The 20,312-nt window shown below is 44.2% G+C and overlaps 1 protein-coding gene across 1 annotated transcript in view; it reads right to left on the bottom strand.

Annotated features, from left to right (window-relative positions):
* Positions 1 to 1,158: 1,158 nt before the first annotated feature.
* adgb (androglobin) overlaps positions 1,159 to 20,312 on the bottom strand; it is a 36,359-nt gene continuing 17,205 nt past the window's right edge. The window contains 22 exon segments of the mRNA XM_068754040.1: positions 1,159 to 1,359; positions 1,518 to 1,701; positions 2,755 to 2,854; positions 2,952 to 3,024; positions 3,164 to 3,319; positions 4,198 to 4,334; positions 6,963 to 7,074; positions 8,629 to 8,730; positions 9,569 to 9,776; positions 9,997 to 10,184; positions 10,375 to 10,528; positions 10,958 to 11,089; positions 12,148 to 12,241; positions 13,179 to 13,313; positions 13,614 to 13,767; positions 14,435 to 14,596; positions 14,725 to 14,839; positions 15,810 to 15,948; positions 16,088 to 16,196; positions 16,995 to 17,058; positions 17,264 to 17,400; positions 20,001 to 20,154. Coding sequence (XP_068610141.1) covers positions 1,159 to 1,359; positions 1,518 to 1,701; positions 2,755 to 2,854; positions 2,952 to 3,024; positions 3,164 to 3,319; positions 4,198 to 4,334; positions 6,963 to 7,074; positions 8,629 to 8,730; positions 9,569 to 9,776; positions 9,997 to 10,184; positions 10,375 to 10,528; positions 10,958 to 11,089; positions 12,148 to 12,241; positions 13,179 to 13,313; positions 13,614 to 13,767; positions 14,435 to 14,596; positions 14,725 to 14,839; positions 15,810 to 15,948; positions 16,088 to 16,196; positions 16,995 to 17,058; positions 17,264 to 17,400; positions 20,001 to 20,154 — 3,010 coding nt within the window.

Below are 20,312 nucleotides of genomic sequence, written 5' to 3'. Positions count from 1 at the left end.
CTCGCTAATATCCACAATCCGGATCCGATCTGGATGAAATACGGTGGTGAGAGAGAGACCCTCACCCTACACAATTGTGTCAAATCCCATAAACATCGGTCAATAATCAAGAGATATTGAAGAAGCCATTTTGAAGCGCCATCCAGGATCTCTTCTGGATCATCACCAAAATGTAATCATTTGTTCCGGATAACATTCCCAACATTTTCTGAAAATGTCATCAAGATCCGTTTGTAACCTTTTGAGTTATCATGCTAACAGTCAAACACACAGACAGACAGGCAGGCAGGCAGACAGGCAGACAGACAGACAGGCAGATAAACGCCGGCCAAAACGTAACCTCCTTGGTGGAGGTAATAATCACTTTCTGTCTGTCATACAGCATGACTGGTCATACAAATGTATTAACATTCACAGCCGCTAGATGGCGTCATCTTCCCTTTTCAATTTTTCAGTCCTTATCAGAAAACTGAGCGGATGAGGATCCACTTCAGAAGAGACACTGAGATCAATAATTACTTTACCATCAGCGGCTATTTTTATTTTTTACAAACATCAGATTTCTTAACATTTTTATATTAGAACTAAAACCCTCGGGTTATCAATAGTTGCCATAACATGCCATCAGCTATTTATCTTAAAGGCTGCCCATAGGCCTCTGTCAGCACGAATATCAATTAACCAATCAATCAGCACCACTTAGCCTGTGGGAGGTTGGCTCTGTCCAGCCTTGAAGCCCAGAGTTGATACAGTGACCTTCAAGAAAACTAAAGATTTGCAGCATGTAATCAGGCCCACTGGACAGCAGAAAGGCAAAGCAATACATTCCAAGTGGGATATCAATGTCTGCAGGCATTTGTTTTCCATTCGAAATTATTGTATTTATTTTACTCTCAGGGAAAGAGACCAAACAAAATGGTCTGGGAGGTGAACATCTCAGTAAATACAGGTTATAGATGAAAGACGCAGACGTGTTCAAGGATGAGATAGTAACATAAGGCAAGGAGCACAGTGGCTTTTGTAAAATAAAATAAAAAGATATAACACGATCCAATATTCTGGTAGGTATTACATCATCAATTACGCCCAATCGTGTGGTAAAACAAAGACCCTCCATGGTTGAGAAAGCCGCGTTGAGAGGAAATGAAGGCTGTGAGATCATCTCTTCTTGCCAGCGCTCTTAGTGTGTTTGTTGGGCGGCTGGGTGGCAGCGGAGGTGGGCCTTTTTTCTACAACTGCCTGCTGGGCCTCCTCCAGGACTCGTCTCTCTTCTTGTTCCTCTTTCGCAGCCGCCATCTGACGGCTATTAAATGCCTCACAAGCATCATGAAACGTCTTACGGTGCTCCCACAAGGCTGCCTGGAGACAAGACAGACAGGCAAAGTGCTGCATGGAAGTTACCGTGTCTTTGTAGGCTCGCTCTCTCACCCTCTCACTCTGTTTCACAGTCACAGCGGTTTACTTTAATATTAACGACGTCTTTACTGGAGGACATCTTGCAGTTTGTCTCGACTGACCTGCATGCTCTCATACATCTCCAGCTGGTATCTCATCAGCTTGTTCCTGCTGACCGACTGCTTCTTCCTGTCCTCCAGCGTGCACTCTCGGACCGAACGGTAACTCTGGATATTCTCTCGCCGCTCCCTCTGCTGGATCTCCTCTATGCGTGAGTCCATCAGCACTGGAGAATCCTTTGGGTTTCTATGGAGACACAAATGGATTTTATGTCCCGAATCTCCCCCCTTGTCAAATTCGCCGAAGCAGCTTGTCAGCGGTCTGTAAAACCAGAGCGTCTATGCTGGCTGTTTAATTTTCTGGGAATGAGCAGTGGCATTTTCTTATCAAATTCTGCAGGAACTATTCAGGGATACATATGAAACAAAAAACTTTTACAAGTTATTTTGTGATAGGAGACAACCGATTATGACGACACGGACAGAGAGACTCTTTGAATGAATGTAACAGCATACGGGGGGGAGGGGGGGGGGATCTATGATATGCACCGTGGGACACACACACACACACAGCAGGAGAAGGTGGTGAGGGGATGGGAGAGGAGGCCCACCTCACTGGTGCAACAAGTTCTGTGGGGGTACAGAAATAGCCTTCTAATTAACGGACCGGAATATCATCTCATTTATCACGGAGAGGGATGGCCAGCAGGAGAGAAGAAGCTAATTGCATGAGGGAGAGTCGCGGGACATTTGGCAGGAAGAGTCTCTTCCCTTCAGAGCAGCCGACTCGGGGCAAAGCAGTAAAATCGAGTGTCTCTTGATGTTGCATGTGTTTATAGTCGTGCTAAAGCTCCGGGTGATTTTCCTCTCGAAACAGGTCAAGGTGCGGAGATTTTGTTTCTCCAAATTCTTAGACTTGTTTATTATTTACATGTTTTGGGAAGTCTGCCTTTTTTTTTTTTAAAGAGCTTTTCCTCAACTTAGCCTCCCGTTCCTGCCGCTACATGACATCATACATATCACTATCCTCTGGGCTGCATGCACTGCCCTTTCAAACCGGCCGAAAGGTTCAGGCTCGCATCATCACTGTTCACAGGACCAATAGGAACAAAGGCCGTCAACATAGAAACGCAGTTTACACCCTGCAGATGCCGTGTAATCCAACCTACTATGGGAAGAAGGGGTGAATATTAGCGTCTTTGATAGGATGTGGTGCGCCCACTTCTCTGAACAGAGGTAAAGGAAGCGCCTCAGACAATCTTGTATCGAAACGTTACGTGAATGAACAGTGACAGAGCACCTTGTGAAGGGAGTGTAGTCCATGGGGGGGCAAGAGCACGAGGTGCTGGTCAGATCATGTTTGGATGAGCTGAGAGGCGTATCGTCAGAGCTGGAACGAGCTGGAGAAGAACCAATGAGAACAGGCCTCATGTCTGTGGGAACAAGGGGCGTGAACGCGTGCGTGTGCGTGGACAGTACCGGGCTCGGCACGCTCGCCGACAGCTGCTGTAGTTTCTTCGCTTGCTTGACGTTGGACTTGGTTGAGAAACTTGAGACGAGTCTGCGCTGCCTGCGAAACAGTAAAACATCCTGTTTAAGTGCAGATGAGGCTTGCAGCAAAGGAAACGCGGCTAAATCATGCCTTACATGTTACTACATCAGACTTTACATCGGAGGTAATGACATCAGAGCGCTATTTAGTTCATTACTTTAGCAGAGCGCCCCGGTTCAGCCGTCTCCCAGGCTTTTTTGATGGCTTGAATCCGGCTGATTCTCTCCGTGTCCTTCGTCACCTCGATGCTCCCGTCTTTGCTCTTTTCGCTGACAACACGCAGCGTCCAGTTCGGCTTAGAGAAGTCAAGCCTCTGCACAAAATAAATCATAATACACACGCGAAAATGTAAAAATCATCCCAAGCTGAAGGTCACCGAGCCACAAATGCATTATATATGTCTCTTTCAATGGACAGCCAGCCGGATTATGTGTCCTTGGTCCGGAATTACAGATCATGTAAAGATCACTCATTATCAAAAAGCAAAAAAACCAACATATTATCATGTAATGTTATTTAAGTGGAACTGAAAAGCTGCCTTTCAAATGTCTTTGGCTGGGTTTTGGTTTGAAACACAGTAATGATAATAAAAGCATTTAATGGATGAGAAATGACTAAACCAAGACCATCACACAGAGAATTACAGACCACAAGATTACAGCGCGTCTTTGATTTAGCGCAGATACACAGAGGTCGCCCTGACGCCGGCCCCTCGATGGTAGCCGACAGCAGACTCGGCTGAGTAAGTAAATGCTGAAGCGCTTGATTTGAAAACCTCAAATTTGATAAAGGGGATGGCAAGACTGAGTTCAATAACAATCTGATTATATTCCCTTAGACTGGGGATCGGTGAAGAGGAGGAGTTAAGTGTGGGTCGCTTTGAAGTAGCTTCACAAGCTTCTCTGGAATCATATCAATAACGCAAACAGACAAAAACTGTAAAAATAACCAATCCCAATTAAGAGATAATCCAGATTATTATAATGCCTAGCCTGCTCCCAACTCAGACTACGAGAAGAATGACATTTTGTTGAAGCCTTTAGCAATAAAACAAGAAGGTTTCCAGCCAAACTCGTACCCTGCTTTCAGACTCGAGTATGAGAACAACAGACACATTTAGTGCCATCAAAACAAAGCAGCGAGAACAAAGCGTGTGTCAGGCTTCTGTGGTGACGTTACAGCCGTGTTTACCGTTTCCAGCCTGGAGCTCGACTTCGAGGCGGCGGCTGCCTTCCCTTTCTCCTTGGCTTTGGGGGCATTTGATTTGTGCCGATCCATACTTGCTGTGTCAGCGGTCGATGAAGGCTCCGAGTTCTGCACTTTGAATGCTACATTTTGCAAACAGAAAATAGGTAGAATCTCTTTTTGCATCGTCATCTTCAAAGTTAGAGGTTGACAAAATTATATTAAAGATCACTTTTTATACTCTCTCCACAAGTTAACGCAGTTCCCAGACGCTCATATGAAATATCTGTGAGAGCCTTTGGCTAAATTAGCAAACAGATGCTGCAGGACAGCGTCCGTCATTTGTGTCTCAACCAGCTCTGTCAGAAATGGTTTATGACTGGATGATTTATTTAGCTGTTTTGGGGTTATTAAAGACCCAAAACCACCATAATAGTGTAGAAACGTGGAAAAAGAGAGTTTTTCATAATATGGAACCTTTAAAGCGGTAAAATATATCAAATGTGGAATCTACGGATACCTGAGCGGCGTCGTATAAAACGGTGCAAAGTCAACATTTCCTTGTGAAAGTGTGAGAGGTGAAAACATCCTGCGTGCTCTCAGTGTGGCCACGCTGCGCGTGTCGTGTGACCGAATGTGTGCTAGATGGCACTGTGGTGCTTTAGAGCTGAAGTTAACACTCTCGCCGAGTCGAGACGAAGCGTCAGCCACGAGGCTCCCGCCTCAGACACGGAGAGCTGGAACAATCCTTCACTGAGCTGACAGCCTGCCATTCTGCATTCTGCCTCTGCACTGTTTGTCCATGCCAGCTGATATACAATCTTGTTTCAAGTCACGGAGAAACATTCAATATTCCCCAATCAAAATAAATAAATAGATATAACGTTAAGGTACGGCCAGGCTGCAAAATGCGCTGATCAAACTTAAACATGATGATTAGATGCTTTTGTTCAGTGAAATGTACCAGCATCACTGTGTGGATACTAAAATGCCTCATATCTAATATCTCATATCACCAAATGTCTAGGATAATAATAGTTTGTCTGTTGGCAAGATAACTCCATTCGTTCTGGACAAATTTTAATGAAAGATTCAGGAAATGTTGGGAATGTTACCAGGAACAGATGATTACATTTTGGTAATGACCAAGAAGAGATAACGGATTATGGATCAGTTTGAAATTTTCTGTAACATTGCAGTCAATGGAGCGTCAGAATTTGTTCCTCAGTATCTCGGTTGATTATTGACCGATGTTTATGGAATGGGACACAATCATGTAGGGTGGGGGTCTCCATCTCACCACCGAATTTCATCCGGATCGGATCCAGAATGACGTTAGGAAAAAATATTACATTTTAACATTGAAAGTCCCATTTACGGATTCAACTCTGATTCACTTTTACTTTTCATGGTTGGTTTATAAAGATACCAAGAACAATTTAGAACCTTTTGGTGATGATCCAGATCACCATGTGGACGGTGTAAATCCAATTCGGAGGGGAATGAGCTGCTTGGAGGAGGTCTGCGCTCTGAGAGCTCACATGGTGGCATCAAGCAGGGATGTATAAATGTGCATGCATTAAACATGTGCAGCTTGTTAAAGAGCTTGTTAAAGAGGCCTCAACGCTTCCCGAGGCATGTAGAGCATGTGTATCCATGCAGCATGCCGGGAGCTGGATGAAGGGCGCAGCCTCACCGCTGGGAGAGTTAAACTCTGTGAAATTATTTCACTTTCCTGCCGAGATATTTCCCAGGGCAACGGAGGGCGGAAGCCAACGAGCTTCATTTGACTTCCCATTGACCCACTTTCACAAGCTTATTGGAAAACCACAAAGGGATTGTGTGGACAACGGCCACATATTCACATGGGCAATTCCAGACCAAAAAAAGAACATGCTCACACACACACACACACACGCACACGCACAGACTGGATAACACACAGCATGTTTAAACCATAAGAAACCACTGGGACTAATGCGATGCAGGACCGTTACAGTAATATACAATAAACATGAGGTTTATCGTCCTCTTTAGTCAAAACACGCCAGATATCTGGCTCTTTATTTGGGACTCCCTCCCACTCAAAGGCAGACAGAGAATGAGGTTTCAACCAGTCGGTTGGCCTCTGTCTTTAGACAATCACGCTACCCATGCAATACCGCCTTCATATCCTCATCCAATTAATTCACCCCGTCAGAATTCTTTAAGATTCTCTGGAAAATTTCAAAACCCTGATTTTGATCCATTTTGTGCAGCATGATTAAAGGCAGAGAAGCAGAGTTTACTGCAGGATTACAGCCTCAGCCAACACCCAGTGGGCGCAAGGACTCGCAGTCGGTGATCTGTGAAAGCAGCTGCATTCATTTGGCTTTCATCAGGCCTGTGATTAACAGGGCCTGGGTAGTGGCAGCAGAGAACAAACAGCGTCTGCCTTGGCCCTTGACACTGCCTGCCGAGGATGTGCCACATTTCACACTGAACACGAGAATAAGGTGTGCGAAAACACATATGAACGGCAGATTAGAAAATGTCACTCAGAAGCTCGAAGGATCAAATGTTATAAAATGCTTCATCATCTATTACGGCATATTAGGTGATATCTGGACGATTCATAGCACCTTAATTTGCATGTTCAAATACAGTAAATGAATAACTGCATGTTTTTGAGGGGAGCAGATCGTGAAGCGTGACTTCCTCTCTCGTCTTTGCCTTTGGGTAGGTCGTATAACTGTCTGATGTGATGTTGGTAATTGTTTGAGAGTGTGTACCTCTGGTTTCATTCCTCGCCAGGCCTCTGAGCATATTGACAAAAGCCTGTTGAGATTCATCAAGATCCCAGCTCCTGTAAAGCACCTCTGCCTGCACCACATACCTATGATCCTGTGAGACACAGACCAGAACAGTCAAGCCCCACCACCACTTTGTACTGCAGTTAAAACACTATGTGACATTATACGTGTAATATAAAACAGTGATACCTTCACATACGAGTGTAATTCGTCCCTGGACCGAGCTCGTAACTCAAATCACTCGTATGTCAAATCAGTTTTCTCCATATAAAATAACTGAAAACGATTGAATCTGTTCTGGCGTCTAAACACCAAAATCAACGCTAATAATTTTGAAAAAAATATTTGAATTGCAATATAGACACACACACTAAATGATATACAGTATTATTGCAATATAAATTGTCGTTTTATTACGAGATTAACTTTGAGACAGACGGTAGCACTAAAGGCGGTGAGCAGTGCACTGGGGGAGGGAGAGGGGGGAGTTTTACGTAGACACTTTATACAGTAATTGTACTTTAAACATACAAGTACACAAACTTAGACATAATAGTCATGACTTTGGAAGGTTTTGTGTTCTTTATAGCATCCTTCTGTTTCTCCGCTCGTACTGGCGTGCCAGATCACTTACGCAGACACCAGGGTCACGTTGATGGATCATTTCATGCTTCATCTCCATCGTCATCATCATCTTTTCTTCTCACTGCCATCTTCACCACTCGCTTTCTTTGGACCCATCACTTATAAAGAATACTCACTGATACAGCCAAAATCCCGTCAATTTAAAAACAACACGGGAGGAGACGAGTACGGAAGGCGGTGAAGACCTGAACTGAACGAGTCAAGTGCGCTCGGAGCGCTCGGACATCGAGCGCCAGCGTCTGGAGGTTTGCTCGAGTCTCGGAACACTCGTGTGTCGAGGTTTTACTGTATGAACATACGACCAGCGGGTTTGTCGTGCGTTTACACACATGTTTAAGTACCAAACAGAGTCCCTACAGGAGACTTTAGTATTGATGCACCATTACTCAGCCTCTGGTGTGTGTCCCCGTGGAGCCAAGCTGCACTTTACTCACTGACCCCTGATATTGATCGATGGCCTTTGATCAAAAGATGTATAGTCTGGCCTGCAGCTGGTCTGACCTGTGGGGTCTGACATGACCCCGAATTACTATTGATATCACTACAAGTTGGCTTAGTTAGATATATTATTTACATACAGGATACTCTATGACTGAACTACGGCAAAGGCGCCTTCATCCAATCAGCCGGCTCGTATATCATCCACGAATCACTGCTCGCTGACAAGCACTGGCAAGTCAGACCCTAACAACAAAACCACCCTCCAGTTTCTGCTGCTCGCCTCTAGCAAATATTGTCTGTGTGAGAATATGTGTGGGAGTATGTGTGTGCACGTGTGTGTGTGTGTGTGTGTGTGTGTGTGCTTCTGCAAGGAAGGCGTTTTGTGCATCTGGCAGTGAAAAACTGATATTAACACAGGCAGCCAGTAAGTGGGTGAGAAAGACAGAGAGGGAACGCGAGATGCATGTGTGTGTGTGTGTGTGTGTGTGTGTGTGTGTGCGTGTGTGAGATCGAGTGTTTGAGCAATAACAGATACAACACAGGCAGTCGTCAGTGATACCATGGTCTCCGTGGGAGGCAGCGACTGGTCAGACAAAGCGTCTGATTGGCCAGCTGTGCCGTCCTCCTGGTCTCCTCTCCAGGATGCGTCCACCACCTTGTTCTTCTTGTCCTGGGAAGCGTCTCCCGTCTGGTTCGGATTGCCCTTATCTGTGCGGCCTGGGGCTGTAACAGAGAGGGAGATATCGAGCTAAGCCCACAGGAGTGTGTTCAGCAATCTGTCCTTCAGCAGGTGACGGAGGCCGTCGGCTGAAAAAGAGGTCGAAGCATTTGAAAGGGAGGTTTTTCACGGGCTACTATGAAGGACTCTTACCTGCTGCCTGTATTTTATTGTAAATCAGGCTAATTTAACAAAAGGCTATTTCAGACTAATGGAAACAAACACACGGTACTATCTCACCAACCAGCTTAGATTTTCAGAATATCAAAATAATCTTGGGCTATTTCTTTCCCCTACACCAAAACAATGGCACTGTGTTCATGCTCAGAATGTTGAACGACGTCATTGGAAAATGTAACCGGGACATCTCCTGTCCCGATGATGTATCTACTGTTGCATAAAGGCAAAAAGCCATTCTAAAACAATCACAGGATTCTCTGCTCGAAGACACAAACACCCTGGAAAAGTTGTTACAGGTACTAGTGCTTCACTGCAGTACAAGTAGTAATCAATGAATGTCAGATGATAGTATCATGAAATGAAGTGACCATTCAACACATAAAAGAGTAAATAGTAGTTTAATCCTGTAACCCAGAGATGGTACAATCAACTAATCCAACCTATTATCCACACATTAACAAGTTACTGAAGAAAGTTAAGTATGTTACTGATTAAAACGTACGTGACTTACTTTTGAACATTAGAGAAACGTTTGTAGTTTAGAATGTAATCATGTATAAAGATATCCAGCCAGCCATTGATTTGCTAGATTGATTAAAACAGATGATAAGGATTCACTTACTCAATCTCATAGTTTCTCACCTTTATCAGACAGGAAGTAGAACACAGGGATTATTACATGGCCCTTTTGTGTGACGCTCACGACTTCGTCCTCTCCGTCCAGAATGGACAGGCGGATCATCACGTCCGGCTTGGAAGTCTGGAACTGAATAGTTCCCAGGACTTCGGACTTCACCTGCACAAAGTACCTACGGAAAGGATTCGTATGATTCAAGGTAACTTTCATTCCTCGGAGTATCCTCTGATGTGTTCAAAATCTTCATCTCAAAATAATAGAGTGCACCATAAGGAAGATTATATTAGAATTAGGCATCATTTACTCTAATTTCCAAGATGAATTTCAACTAATTGGTATAAATAGATCAGGATTTTCCTCTCCCTTTTAATCAAAGCCCAAACCTTTCTTACCGACATATGAGGTTCTTGTCGTTGGGAACGTAATAATCCTGGAACTCCTTCACTGAGAACGTTTTGAGCGGCGTCTCATGGGACAGCTTTGGAAGGAGATTGCGTGAACCCACCAGGCGCATCCTCCACTTTGCACCAACAGGAGGGGACTCAGGTGTGACAGCCTCTGCTAGAAACGTATAACCACTCTGGAACAACACAGATGGAAACAGAACAATTACATTCAAATGCTTTTATTTTAAGAGTGTGAACAAGAAGATGAGATGTTTTCTTAACATGTAATAATAATAAATAAAGGAGGAGGAGGAGGACAACAACACTGGGAGCTAAATGTGTCCGTACATGAAGGCTTGATTAGAAAAGCTGAGTAGCCGTTACCGTGTTGGGCCGATAGAGGTGGGCGGCGGCTTTGTTAAAGACCATCTCCAGCTCCTCCTTTGTGTCGTTATTTATGATGTGCAGCAAACAGTTAGGAATCGGGGAATAGATCTTTGGTAACACAAGCATCTCCTCAGGAACTAGGAATACCTCTCTTCACAAACAATGAAAGAGAACATCAGGATTTCCGTGACTGATTAGTCCACCATCGCAGAAATATCTACATTTACTGATACATACGTACAAGCAGGAAAGACGGAAACTTTCAAAGACAGTGACAATTCGGGGTTCATATCTGAATACCTCTGACTGTTCAAGTCGGGTGGAAAATTCACTTTCGGAGATTACAAGACATGACAAAGTTATCTTGGATATTATCATTGCTGTTTTTTAATCATTATTTTATTAATCATTAAAAATAAATATATTTCCCACCTATTTTTATAATCTATTGAGAAATAATTTTTTAAGCATAAATGTTAAATATTTGCTGGTTTCAGTTTCCTAAAGTTAGGCTGCAATCATGTATGACAAGGTCATTGTGGGGGGTAAATTCTGTTCAGTGGCAGCAGTACTGTCTGACCTAAAGACCAAAACCCAGGAGCTGGCTTTCTCTTGAAGTGGGACGGTGTGATCAGTAAAGGTGATTCCACTCCATTCATCCTGCTGGCAGGGGTAGAGCTTTGCTTTCCTCGGAGAGTGGCCAATGATATATCTGCAGAAAACATACAACAAATTTACTTCTCGAAGAATTAGAAGAAAAAAAAGACCAGAACAAATGCATTCTCGCAACATATTTCGCGATGTGTCAGAGAACATCACTCTGAATGATCAACTAAAGGCAATCCTCTCAGCATTAAGTCGGACAGAACAGGATACCTCAGTCAATTACAGCAAGAAAAACACATCCTCAAAGGCCGACGATGCCCCGACTCCACCCTCTGAGTCCGTACACACACAGACCGAGCGATTCGTGTTCAAGCACACGCATACTTCCCCTGGCAGCGGGGCATTCTGCAGACACTGCTCGCTGATTGGAACAAGGAGAGGATAAACAGCAGATGGTACCGCTGGGAAAAGATGGAACATAATGTGGAAAAAGCTCCCCGCGTGGACACCGCAGGCCACCGAACCCAGACGAGGGAGCCGGATCAGGGCATGCAGTGCGACAGAGAGGCTAAATGGATGCCATATAAGATGCAGTAATACCTTGACATACGAGCGTAATTCGTTCCTGGACTGAGCTCGCAACTCAAATCGCTTGTATGTCAAATACATTTATCCGATATAAAATAACTGGAAAAAAAAGAATCCGTTCCACCTTCTATTAACACCCAAATCAACGCTAATAACAATGGAAACAACTTTTTACATTGCTATATAAATACACACACACACTGATATAATGATATACAGTATTACTGTAATATAAAATGTGGTTTTATGAGTCTTTTTATGTCAGGGGGAGGTAGAGGAGAATAGTTTTTTTTGTGCTTTTGATAGCATCCTTCTGAAGTTCTGTTTGAGGAGCACATTCGTACTCGTATCTCGGAACACTCGTAAACGAGAAGAAAAAAAAAGGAAAACTCGTATGTCGAGGTATTAGTGCACATCGCATTCAGATCAGAGTTGGTGGGGGACCTCGTATTATCTGTGAGGGACATTTGTTTCAACAGTCACTGAGGTAAAGATTTTAATGAATATTTAAACACACATTACACATTATTTATTCAGACTCAGCTTCATCTGTGTGACTTTTTATCCTTCATTTACCGTAGCAACAGGGCTGCATGTTTCTCTGCATCGGATTCAACTTTTTGCCACATGTCTGACAGGATCTTAGATGCACTGAGATTTTCCTGCGTGCCTGAAAGACATGTACACACACACACACACACACACACACACACACTTTCAGCTCACCCTATAGGCAGCACCGATGGAACACAACCTTTGATGAAAGAGTTCGTGTCATGTGTTGATGACTGTGTAATGCAAATTGCGCAAACAAGCGAGAGAAATGCTCCAAAGCGACAGCTGCATGATGGATGTTTTCACATTTGACACGAGGCATCGGTGTCCTCACATCCTCCCTCCACGACGCTTCCTTTTCAAATGGCCAATCTACTGACATGACGCAGCCATTACAGCAAGCCAAGGCTGCCTATTGAGCTTTGAAGACCTATCATTTTCAGGACTAAAGACAGTCAGTATTCCCACAGAAGAAAAGAGGCAGGCAGGAAAGAGAAGGCAAAGGAGCAATGAGAAGAGGAAAGAAATACGGGTGAGTACGCGTGCAAAGAGACATCGTCGGGGATGGAAGTCATCTATTTCCCCTTCAAATGATGTGTTTTTAAGTGTTGCTAAACAGGCAATATTTTTAAATATGACTGACACTTTGTCATGAATGTAAGTTCCAAGAATTTCGTGCTTTCACTTTTTAATGAATACATTTTGAGAAAAAGTCCAAAAAGAATGGGAACGCATACAGTCTATCCATTTGTGTTCTGTGTGTGCGTGCGTGCGTTTGTGTGGGTGTGTGGGTGTGCTAATGACCAAAAGCAGTGCTGGGCCCTGGGGATATGATAATGTGGATATTTTGGATGGTTGAACTGCATTTTGAAACCATAAACGAGTGAAACCCACAGATGTTATGTTTCAGTTGTCCGTATTTCCCCTCATTTGGCTTCTCAGTTTCTAAAGTGTTGATCTTTCAAAAGTAGAACTAAGCAGAATTCAGACTAGTTTAATTGCAAGTTAGTACCTATTTGAAACCTTTGTCTATGCGTCTATGGGCTGGGTACCTGGTTTGGCGGCTCGGAAGATCTTTCGCACCAAGTGCCCTTTGAACCCAGCCTGCAGGGTGGTGATGGCCGAGACCTCCGTGTCTGATGGCCGCCTGTCTCTCCAGCACTCTGGAAGCTTCGGCAGCTTATCCGCTGGAGATAAACAGCAGAACGGTGAAGGTGAGCTCTGGAAATATGGCACCGCGATGCCTGTCCGAGGTGTACCCCGCCTCTCGCCCGGGGTCATCTGCGATAGGCTCCAGCAACACCCGTAACCCGCAAGGCAGATACAGCGGCTGCAGACGAGACGATTACGGTAGTCTCATCTACAAGAAAACGGATGGAGGGATGGCTCTTTGCAAATCTGTGTGTATGTTGGAGCTGTGATACTCAATATTACATGTTTTAAGCCCACCAAAAGAGTACATTCGGCAGACAAACAACATATGAAACACTCAAATGTCCCACTTTTAGGAGAGATGTCTTTGTAGTCAGGGCTATACAGAGAAGGGTCGGCTGTGAGGGCCGCGACAGCAAACCGCTCCTCTGCCGTCAGCTTCCTGCCCATTGCCTCACACAGCATGTGGTGAACTGCACTGTTAAACACCTACACACACACACACACACACACACATACACCCAACATGAAAAATGGAAGATGAAATGATGAGCGTTGAGTGTAGGAAAAGGGTTTTTTGGGGGGGATACAGTACTACTTTTTTCAATCAAATAGGTAGTTAGAAATAGAATTACATCTACATAGCCAAATGTATACAACGTCCTCCTTTCATCATTCTCACATTTCATTGGTTAAAATATAAAAGCAGGGATCCTCCTGAACTTTAATGATCTGTAGATGTTGAAATTTAGGGATATCTGGTATATGAATACAGTTCATTATTCCAACCATAGAAAAGTAGTTTTGTAAAAGATGAAAGAGGCAGCCCTTCAGCCACATTGGATCAGTGCATTGTTGGTTTGCATCAACTTGCACAGCCGTCTCAAAATAGTGCAGAGCCTCGGATCAGCCGCGGCTGATTATTGTCTGAAGTCACTGAGAAAGATTGAATTATTTAAATTCTAAAACGACAGGAAAGCACAGACCCGTGTGGCGGTGCTCTTTGTTAACTCCAGATGTGTGTGTTACCAAATCAGATTGAGTCAATTTGAAATAAAGATTGAATCTAGATGCAGCAATTCAATCATCAAGGCACCGTCTCAATGTATGTACATCCCAACCTTGCACCGCTAAAGGACCATATGCACCAAGCTACCTTGCAGTGTAGCACCAGGGTGGTGTATGTGTTCTGGGGGCAGTGAGCCTCTTTGAGCATTCTCCTGGGTGCCAGTTGGTCCTGCTCACTGCTAAATGTAGACACCACCATGGACAGGGCACTCAGTATAGATAAGGCCTTCTCAGTGAAAAGGGCACTTTCCTGTTTAAAATAGCAAAGCAGCAGGGAGCCGTTTAAAAGTCTGTTGAATGGCTCAACTCACCCCTCACAGGACAAGCCGAAAGTTCAGTAGCAGTAGAAGTAAACTGATATCTAAGGCCTTTGGTCACCTTTTTAATGTCCGACAAAAGGGTTTCTTCATCTGCAAAGATGAATGGCGTCAAGCTACACAGGTGAATATGGTAGCCCAGCACCGCGTTTGTGTTGAAGCTCAACACATGGCGCCTGAGAGAGAAAGGAATTTTAGCATTTTAACAACAAGAACAAATAATCAGGCTTCCTGCACAGAAATAAAAACCCATCATTGCTCTGCAGGGTCCATAAAAGGGATTGGTTATGACAGACTGCCTTAACCACAGCATGCTCCATCTTTGTTTGACGCCAGGTCAGAAGAGAGACTCAGCGTCATTAGAATAGTCTAACGCTTGCTGTTGGGCAGGCAGGGACATAGAAAGAGAAAGAGTGCTTTAAAAACGCCCAAAAGCTCGGCTATATCAGTTGTCCTTTCTTAGAGCGTGTGCTTTGGTGCGTATGGGCATATTAACTTGAGTGCTTTGTGATTACGGCTCAGTGGTAATTGCACTGCTGAATACCTGCAACTGACCCCAGAAACTAGGCCCCCTTCTTCTAGGTCAAATAGCACCTATTAATAGACTGGGACACACGTTATTTGGTGATTTTCAGACCAGCTTTCAGTAGACATCTGCACAAGTGTAAAAATCACCCAAACAGTCATTTTTAAAACAGGTTACCATAGTGGAAATGAAAGAATTAACCTTTGCAGCTTTAGAAATGTGCTGATGAGCACAGAGTAATTTCAGATTGTAGGTGGAAGCAGGAAAATGATGTGAATAAATGCCGGGCTCCACGACATTTGGCTTAGATGCATCACACAGCTTCAGAGAATTACCAGATGAATGTCACCTGATGCTCATTAAGTCACCAAACCGCTGACTAGATTAGATTGGGCACAAGATCAATCAGTGAGAGTCAATAATAATTGACAGAAGAATCAAATACCACGTAATCACATGTAAATATAAAAGTGGCCCGATCATAGCTGACGTTTATCCTGATGAATGAAAACATACATCTCCGTGTTTGTAACATTCGATCCCGTACCTGCTTACGAAACATTTCTGAGCCTTTAGTTATAAATCAATATCGAGGAATCGTTTTGTCGAGGCGGCCCTACCCTGGAGGCAAGTTAAGCACGGCCGCCTTTGTGGAGGTGGTCTTGATGGTAAGAACTGGAAGCTGAGACTTCAGGCTTTTCCAGGAGTATGACTGGATGATAAGTAGAGCAGGACCACAACCCGAAGGCCGCTCCTTGTCTGTGAGGTGTTGCAAAGAGGAGAGAAGAGATGGACTGGAAAACTATCAGTCAAATATCCCGAATATGATAGATCAGTCTTAGAAACATATTTATATTAATTAATAGATAGCTTCAGATTATAGTGTATAAATCCTTACCCTCCTCAGCAGTTTCTCCCCAGAGAAGCAGAGCAGAGAAGCTGATGAGAATCTTGGACGGTTGAAGACTGTCCACACACAAGTAGTCAGCAGCCGTCGTCTCGCAACACTTGGGGGAAATCACACAAACACAAACACTGGGTTTGTTATCGGTGAGAAGGGAGACAAGGAAAAACTACAGATGAAAGATGAGGAACAGGAAGTCACAGGAAGAGATGAGGGACAGCTGAGGAAAATAACTAAGAGAGGAAAGGAACGCAGAAAAGGGACGGGTGAAGAAGACAGATAGACAACAAGAGAAGAGGGAGAAGATGCGTACGAGTCTGGAATAACAAGCAGACTCAGCAGTCTTCATGCACAGACAAAGGTGTGCAAATGATGCACCTTTACTGATTCAGCACTGGAAAGCTAAAGTAAGTGGAACTTAGGTGGAGACTATTTTGCCAAATGAAAAGTCAGGCCATGCATTTCTTGATTTTTATGTCGACTTTTCTTGTTTTCACTGTAATTGTCATTAGACCTGGAGAAAAGTTCAGTCCTACCGAGATCAAAACAAGTACACACAAAGAAAATGATTTCCGTACAAGTAATCATTCGTATTATCTACCCAATTACTGTATGATTATTCAGGTACTGCATGTGTGTGTGTTTGCAAGTGCGTACTTCAGAGCTTGCTCCAGCTGATATCGCAGAGAGGGAGCCGGAGGTAAGAGAGTGTGTTGATGATCCGGTGCAGTTGGTGCCTGTCGTAGTTTTAGACAAGGCCGTGTTCTGGAAACAACAGTTAAAATCAATAAGAAAACATGTCCAGTGTATGTGTATCCAACGCCGGTGGAAACAATTAATGACAAGGTCCAACACAATATACTGGAATTTAGGAACTTAAAATTTGTGGTAAACACTGTACCTTAAAGTGAGATTTGTGGACCTGATGTGAGTAAATCTGTGGTTTGTGGAAAACCAAAAGAGTCCTGGAAGAGAGGAACCAAAAAGTGTATTTATTTTTAAATGCAGCTAAAAATAAAAGCAATTCTAATCTTGATGCCATTTTTTAAGCCCATCCTTCTCTCACAACTGTCTGTTTATCTATTTACACAGTATGTCTGTTGAGTATTTCTATTTGTGCTTATTATTAAGCATGATTAAACATTCATTATCTGTGTGTGTGTGTCTCACTGAAAGCATTTAGCAAAGTCAACCACGTCCACCCAGATCTCCTGCCGGATGGGTTTGATAGGAACTGTGGGCTCCTCCGTTGCACAATCAGTTGCTGCAGTTTCTGGCTGATCTGGAAGGAAGGGTCGAATTCCACTCTTTAAGGAGGCAGACACGACTCAATGATTCTAAATGTGCATGCAAAAACAGTTAATGCTCGGTGAGACGTGTGATGGCAGGTTTGCAGAAGCCATGTGTGGAAGCCAAGAGGAATTTTCAACAATATACATGCACAGCGGATCAATTAAAATCACAGCGTACAGCACATTTGCACACCTATGGCGTTAAATCTTACAACATTCACACACACACACATTCACACTCCCGTGGGGGGACTTCAAATCTGAACCAGGAGAAGCTCAACTTCCAGAGGCTGAATGGCGCGGAGGGGCTGGTGCTTCTCAAACCACTCATTACCGAACCGATACACGACTGCCTTTGTGAACGCTGCCATTTCACAAGGATGCAAGGAGCAACATGACTTTCCTTGTGTGACTCATAGCAAGCTATCTGAGACTCGAATCATTTTCTGAAACGCAAAGAGCCAAATTGGCCCGAACTCCCACGTCATTTCATCGTGTAAGCACACACGCACAGCCATACTCCCACTCGCTGACCCCCCCGCCCCCCCCATCTCAATGTATGCAGCGAAAAGTCAAAGACATCTGAATGCAGACAAACACAAACTGTTGTTTGTGCCCCGAGGCGCTTCTATAAAAGAAAAGTCTGATCAGAAACCTGAGGCGGCGAGGGCCAGCATCTCTGCTGTTGAGCAATGGCGGTCCGTTAGCTCAAACTGCAAAACTGCAGGTGTTACTAAGCAACTAAACGGGGGCAGAGAGAAGGCAGGGAATTGGCTGGTTGTCATAACGCATAATTTCAGTCCGGTTTTCTTCAAAGTGTCCACCCCAATAGAAGCATGGAAAGAAACGTGAAGGGAGCGGAGGTGAGATGTGCAAATGCCCCGAATCAAATGAACTGGACGTTCCTGCTCAGATGCTGCTCTAGTAAAGGAGCCCCTCCATCAACACAGTACTAATAACCTTATGTCCATTCTGGCAGCCTAATATTTGACCTCAGGAAACTTGATTATGTTTGCAGATACAGTGTTGACCATTTTCAACAGGAACAAAGGGCCCAGCATTGCAAAGAAATAAAAATAAAAATACCGTTGGAGACGTATTCATCGTCCTTGTTCCTGTCCTCTGCAGTAACCTAAAGGGACAGAGAGAAGAAGATGGTGGGGGGGGGGTCATGAAAAGTGAGTTACTGACAGAGCCACAATGACGGAGACGAGCCTCCACCCTCTGGCGATTCCGTGCCAGCTGTGGTGTCGTGCCACTCTCACTGAACACCACAGGACACAAGACACACTTTAATTTGGCAAGGGGCTGCTCCTCTCCTGCTGAAAACACAGTCAGCGGATACCAGCTGTAATGTACCGACGGTTAGTGGCAGATGAAGAGTCATTATGTTACACATCTTATTTCTCTTAAAGGGGAATTACGCATCATCTCTGATTTCATGCTCATCTGCCCAACACGATGAAGAAATCTCGCTAATGTGTCATAATCAAACCATTTTTTTATTGTTCTACTTTCTGTTGGAGGCTTGAAATCATGCAGTACAGAAAGAAAGAAAGAAAAAAGCTGTAAGGTCCAGCATGAACAAGCTGAAGTTTCCTTTGAGCTCGTCGATTTGAGGTGTTTGGAATAATGTAACGAGTGAAAATGCTTTTCTTGTCCAGTTTAATTATCAGCATTCATTCATTTTTTTCCATGCAACTTCAAAGCAACTTGAACCAAGATCCGACATGAACATGCGCATGCGAGTCACGGCATAAGTACCCAGACAGAAAAAGGCATTGTGATCGAGAGCTGTACTTGAACTCCCCCCACCCCCACAGCGTAGCCTGACTGAAAATGTGGCACATGCGCACGCACACACACACCTGATTAGCCTGTCCGTACTGCCCTAGCTTAACCACTCTATAATTGGTCACAGTTACACAAGAGGGTGATTAATATGAACTCGATTTTTTTCTCTGTGTGCTAGGAGTGAAGTGTAATAATGACAACCCCCCCACCCACCCCCCCAGGAGACACAGGCACTGATGGCTCACCATCTAATTGCATGGCTTTTTTCAACATCAGTGCAGTATCCGACCTCTCCCTGTACGAAACCCACGCACCCTATTCAAAACCGCCATCTTGCTCAGTTTCCTGCAGCGCTTTCATCTCTGCTGTGCAGGACAGTTGTGCCCTGTCTATATTCCTCTATATTGTGTCTCTCTCCTTGTCTCTGTGTCCATCTGTGTGTCTCAGCAGCTTCTCTGAACCCCTCCTGCCTCTCCCTCCCCTTGCTGGTTCTCTTCTTTAGTACTGGTCAGTAGTGGCCCGGCTGGGGAGCAACACTTTTAGACTCGGGGTTGGCGGCCTTCTACTCGCTGGAACACAGAGATACTCTGACCAACCTTAAACTTTAGAGGAGGCAAGGGAGTGATAGAATAGAATAGAACGCCTTTATTGTCATGGCATAGTAGCTAAACAATGAGATTAGGAACAATGAAGCACGGAAATATCAAGAGCAAATTGTGCTGATAAGCTGCGCCTACCATCGTTTTAAGAGGGCTTTACAGATCCTCATTACTGGCATTAAAACAGGTAAAAATAAGAAGTTCAACAGATGTCCAATGTACCTCTTTTTTGTCGTCTGTGCCGTCGGGTGACTTGGAGGCACACGCGCTTGCATCAGGCTCGGGGCTTTCTCTGCATTCATTCTCTTCACTCTCAGCAATGTAAACCAAAGGGGACACATTGCAGTGCTTCCCATGAGCGCTCTGCTTGGCCCCTCTAACAGGACACACATATTCATACGATGCGTTATGTGGACATACGCCGCAGGCATCATATCATAACATCATAGAACACATTTAGAAGCAATGCAACATATCGTCCATAAATAAAGTGCATGTCACATTGTAGCCCCCAGTGATATATATATATATACA

This window comes from Brachionichthys hirsutus, chromosome 20 (assembly GCF_040956055.1).
Source record: "Brachionichthys hirsutus isolate HB-005 chromosome 20, CSIRO-AGI_Bhir_v1, whole genome shotgun sequence".
Taxonomy (NCBI): domain Eukaryota; kingdom Metazoa; phylum Chordata; class Actinopteri; order Lophiiformes; family Brachionichthyidae; genus Brachionichthys; species Brachionichthys hirsutus.
The sequence above is the reverse complement of the archived record's forward strand: the minus strand, read 5'-3'. Positions and strand labels throughout refer to the sequence as shown.